At 43.2% G+C, this 5,681-nt stretch overlaps 1 protein-coding gene across 1 annotated transcript in view; it reads left to right on the plus strand.

The window, feature by feature from the left end:
* The window catches only part of LOC113748244 (glycerol-3-phosphate dehydrogenase, mitochondrial-like), a 102,445-nt gene extending 97,587 nt beyond the window's left edge, over positions 1-4,858 (plus strand). Inside the window, exon 7 of the mRNA XM_027291331.1 lies at positions 4,444-4,858. Coding sequence (XP_027147132.1) covers positions 4,444-4,550 — 107 coding nt within the window. The 3' untranslated portion in view covers positions 4,551-4,858. The remainder of the gene's footprint in view (positions 1-4,443) is intronic.
* Positions 4,859-5,681: the final 823 nt, after the last annotated feature.

The following is a 5,681-nucleotide window of genomic DNA, read 5'->3' on the forward strand; positions in this document are numbered from 1 at the left end:
GGCGTAAAGACAGGAAAGGGTTGTTGGGGATGTGTCACAGTGGTTCTCCAGTTCAAGCCTCAGACTACATCTGGCTTCAGCAGTGTGGCCATGGACAGCGGTGACATGTGGCGTATGTCTGGGCGAGACCCTGGTAAAAGTCCTGTAGTCACAAAATGAGCAGCGAGCCTGAAGCCTGAGAGAGAAGAAAAAAAAAGGAGAAAGGAAGGGGGACGGAGGAGAGCATGGGGGATATGTGTGAAGTGACGGAGCGAGAAGCTGCGCTGGCGGGTCCACACGGTCTCTGTCCTTGCCTGTGGTAGTGCCCGGGCTGGGGTCTTCACTCATTTGTCTATGAACGTGGAAGAAAGGGGATGGGGGAGTGTGAGAAGGGTTATACCAGAGGGGTTTGTCACATTGTGTGGAGGTGACACCTCAGAAGACCTACTAGCCCACACAGTGGACAGCCAATGCCCCCCCCCCCTAGTCCTCCCCTAAAGGGGAGAAGGTCTCCATGGCTTCTCACAGTCACACCAGAGTCTTTGCATCTAGCAGCAGATCTCTACTCTGTACTGTACTCAGTGTGACTCTACTGGACTCTCCATTGACTGGACGGCATGTTTTAAAGAGTCTCTTTGTTCAGCTCCTGCAGCCTGAAGTGGGCTCCTTTTCTGTTTTTGTGGTGAAATCTTTCCACAGCACACAACAGTTCCCATTCCCCAACCATGAGTCAGCCGAACAAGGAGGCATCAGTGTGCTTCTGGAATTAAAGAATGAAAAACTTTCTTTTCACTGAATATTTCCAGTCCCGCTCTTTTTAGCCCTCACTCCAAAGCAACATCTTCCCGTTGTTCACTGTGATCATTTACATTAAAATTGCACAGGATCTGTTTTTATTGCCAGAGCTGTACACTGTACTGACTTGTAAGCGTTCAGGAGAAGTGTTAGTTGAACAATTTCACCCATCAAAATAATCAATTGGACTGTTGATCCATTGTGTCAGGTCTTCCAAGGTTAATACAGCTCAAGAGACATTGTTTTCATGCATAACTTTCATTTTGAACAACTATAAATGGGTATTGTCTTCTCTGCGTGCTTTTATTTCCCATGTGAGGCCTTCTGCTCACAGCTACTCCACTGTCCTGAATGTTAATAATGCCCTTTGTAACGAGTTTGTCATTGTTTTATTCAGAAATATCAACCAGCCCATTTAGTGGCAGGTATTTTTTCATCGATACACAATGCGTATTATATTTAATTCTTTATATGTCACTACGATATAAGAAAAAGTGGATTGTTGAGAAGCAGCAGCTGGAGCCCTTTATTTTCCTGCTGTAGCATGAAATATAAAGAGACAACTCACTTCAGGGGTGTGTGTGTGTGTGCACACAGACAAACACACACATGCGTTGCATATGTCCACAGGAGTGTGTGTTTTCATACCGTAGGTGTTCGCATGTTTATGTTTGCCAACACGCCTTTTCCTGCTGTCTTTGTCTAAGACAGGAGAGGGATGTCTCGGCACCTGGAGTGTTTTTTGTCCCCGGTCATAAGCCTAACTCCAAGGACGCTGTCAATCTGCAGGCAACATGTCGACATCAGTGACATTGAACTGGTGACCCTTTCATGTCTGTCTAACTATATGCGTTAACACATTATCTTAAAGACTACTATTGTTTCAAATTTAACAATAGAAGCACAATCAGTGTAATTGCTTGGAAACACACCCAGTTTGGCTCAGAGTGTTTTTATTGGTTTTTCTTTCTTGGTCAATTCCAGAGCATTGAAACAATCTTGGCTGACTTTACATTCTACTACTAAAACTGGGACCAGTTTAAGATCAGTAATTGTATTAACATCACAACATGTTGCTGTTGCTGCAGATAATGTATGGTCATATGTTAACAGCCACGCTACTCAGAAAAATGCCATGTTATTATATTGCTGACTGTACTCAAACGTGCAGTTACAATTTCACTTAGTTCGATCTTCGGTTCTTGTTGGCACTGCTTGTTCTTCTATTTATTTTTGAACAAATTAGGTTGGGCTGGAACAAAGGGGGGGGGGGAGCACTCGTTCCGTATTGTTCTGGTGTGTGTTTTTTTGCTTTTTTTTTTTTTTTTTTAGCAGCAATTTTGTTGCTTCCATATTATGGGAAACAGTGCGCAAATGTTACTTTCTGATTTTTATTACCCTGTCCGTAGCACTCAACCTCAGCCCATTGGCTCCTACTGAAGATGCACATTTCTTTAATGCCAAAACTGGTCGCCATGAAGTTAGCTGCCAGTTACAGTGCTCTATGTTTTATGTACTTTTTTCATGTGGGCAAGCTTTTGACACCAGTCTCATCTCTTTTTTTTTTTAGTAAACATGACTTAAGTAGAGATGAGCAATTTGCTTTTTTTTCTGTTATACTGTGTGATGCATCAGTGGCCTGTTCTTGCTAGAGACGGGGATAGATGAAAGAGGCTTGCGCATTAACCAGGCTAGAAGGAGTATGGAGAGAGTAGCATCACGAGACGTGGCTGATGAACTCAATGGTCGCTGGTAACTCTGGATGGCTTACTTTAACTGAGGAGAAGGACGAACACGGCAAAGAAGCTTCCATAGACCACAGGCGGAGTTGGACCAGGTCGCTGCAGGAAGGACCTTTCGTACTAGGGAGCCCACTCTACCAGCTGAGCCACCAGGACGCCCCCTTATTTATTCATGAGTATTTTTTTATCCACTTTGTATATTGAAGATTAGTCCATGGGGTTTTTTTTTTTTTTTTTTTTTTTTTTTTTTGCATTCCTCAATATTAGCTCTGCCTTCGATATGCTAAGGGGGAAAAAAATGAGAAAAAGTCAGCTGATATAAAACAATCATAGACAGATTGAGACTTGATGGATAGATCATAACAATTTTTTTACATTGTTGTATTAGTACTTTTTCCTCCATCACTGTAAGAGATAGAGTATAAGACAGAGAAAGGGTTGTTGGGGATGTGTCACAGTGGTTCTCCAGTTCAAGCCTCAGACTACATCTGGCTTCAGGCAGTGTGGCCATGGACAGCAGGGTGACATGTGGCGTATGTCTGGGCGAGACCCTGGTAAAAGTCCTGTAGTCACAAAATGAGCAGCGAGAGCCTGAAGCCTGAGAAAGAGAAGAGAAAAAAAAAGGAGAAAGGAAGGGGACGGAGGAGAGCATGGGGGGATATGTGTGAAGTGACGGAGCGAGAAGCTGCGACTGGTGGAGTCCACACGGTCTCTGTCCTTGCCTGTGGTAGTGCCCGGGCTGGGGTCTTCACTCATTTGTCTATGAACGTGGAAGAAAGGGGATGGGGGAGTGTGAAGAAGGGTTATACCAGAGGGGTTTGTCACATTGTGTGGAGGTGACACCTCAGAAGACCCACACAGTGGACAGCCAATGCCCCCCCTTAGTCCTCCCCTAAAGGGGAGAAGGGTCTCCATGGCTTCTCACAGTCACACCAGAGTCTTTGCATGTCTAGCAGCAGATCTCTACTCTGTACTGTACTCAGTGTGACTCTACTGGACTCTCCATTGACTGGACTGGCATGTTTTAAAGAGTCTCTTTGTTCAGCTCCTGCAGCCTGAAGTGGACTCCTTTTTCTGTTTTTGTGGTGAAATCTTTCCACAGCACACAACAGTTCCCATTCCCCAACCATGAGTCAGCCGAACAAAGGAGGCATCAGTGTGCTTCTGGAATTAAAGAATGAAAAACTTTCTTTTCACTGAATATTTCCAGTCCAGTCTCTTTTAGCCCTCACATCCAAAGCAACATCTTCCCGTTGTTCACTGTGATCATTTACATTAAAATTGCACAGGATCTGTGTTTTATTGTCAGAGCTGTACACTGTACTGACTTGTAAGCGTTCAGGAGAAGTGTTAGTTGAACAATTTCACCCATCAAAATAATCAATTGGACTGTTGAATCCATTGTGTCAGGTCTTCCAAGGTTAATACAGCTCAAGAGACATTGTTTATCATGCATAACTTTCATTTTGAACAACTATAAATGGGTATTGTCTTCATCTGCGTGCTTTTTATTGCCCATGTGAGGCCTTCTGCTCCACAGCTACTCCACTGTCATGAATGTTTAAATAATGCCCTTTGATAACGAGTTTGTCATTGTTTTATTCAGAAATATCAACCAGCCCATTATAGTGGCAGGTATTTTTTCAATCGATACACAATAGCGTATTAATATTTAATTCTTTATATGTCACTACGATATAAGAAAAAGTGGATTGTTGAGAAGCAGCAGCTGGAGCCCGTTTATTTTCCTGCTGTAGCAGTGAAATATAAAGAGACAACTCACTTCAGGGGTGTGTGTGTGTGTGTGTGCACACAGACAAACACACACATGCGTTGCATATGTCCACAGGACGTGTGTGTTTTCATACCGGAGGTGTTCGCATGTTTATGTTTGCCAACACGCCTTTTCCTGCTGTCTTTGTCTAAGACAGGAGAGGAGATGTCTCGGCACCCTGGAGTGTTTTTTGTCCCCGAGTCATAAAGCCTAACTCCAAGGACGCTGTCAATCTGCAGGAACAATGTCGACATCAGTGACATTGAACTGGTGACCATTTCATGTCTGTCTAACTATATGCGTTAACACATTATCTAAAAGACTACTATTGTTTCAAATTTAACAATAGAAGACACAATCAGTGTAATTGCTTGGAAAACACACCCAGTATTGGCTCAGAGTGTTTTATTGGTTTTCTTTCTTGGTCAAACTTCAGAGCACTGAAACAATCTTGGCTGACTTTACATTCTACTTACTAAACTTGGGACCAGTTTAAGACACACTCAGTAATTGTATTAACCATCACAACATGTTGCTGTTGCTGCAGATAATGTATGGTCATATGTTAACAGCCACGCTACTCAGAAAATGCCATGTTATTATATTGCTGACTGTACTCAAACGTGCAGTTACACTTTCACTTAGTTCGATCTTCTGTTCTTGTTGGCACTGCTTGTTTCCTTCTATTTATTTTTGAACAAATTAGTGTTGGGCTGGAACAAAGGGGGGGAAAAAGCACTCGTTCAGTATTGTTCTGGTGTGTGTTTATTTTTGCTTTTTTATTTTTATTTTTAAGCAGCAATTTTGTTGCTATCCATATTATGGGAAACAGTGCGCGAATGTTACTTTCTGATTTTATTACCCTGTCCGTAGCACTCAACCTCAGCCCATTGGCTCCTACTGAAGATGCACATTTCTTTAAAACTGGTCCCATGAAGTTAGCTGCCAGTTACAGTAGCTCTATGTTTTATGTACTTTTTTCATGTGGGCAAGCTTTTTTGACACCAGTCTTCATCTTTTTTTTTTTAGTAAACATGGACTTGAAGTATGGAGATGAGCAATTTGCTTTTTTTCTGTTATACTGTGTGATGCATAAGTGGCCTGTTCTTGCTAGAGACGGGGATAGATGAAAGAGCTTGCGGCATTAACCAGGCTACGAAGGGAGTATGGAGAGAGTAGCATCACAGAGACGTGGCTGAATGAACTCACTTCGGAGTCGCTGGTAACTCTGGATGGCTTAACTTGTTAGAGCGGACACGTGAGCGAAGGTGAGAAAGAGGGACGACACACGGCAAAGGAAGCTTCCATAGACCACAGGCCGGAGTTGGAACCAGGTCGCTGCAGGAAGGACCTTTCGTACATAGGGAGCCCACTCTACCAGCTGAGCCACC

The sequence above is a fragment of the Larimichthys crocea genome, chromosome XVIII (assembly GCF_000972845.2).
Source record: "Larimichthys crocea isolate SSNF chromosome XVIII, L_crocea_2.0, whole genome shotgun sequence".
Taxonomy (NCBI): Eukaryota; Metazoa; Chordata; class Actinopteri; family Sciaenidae; genus Larimichthys; species Larimichthys crocea.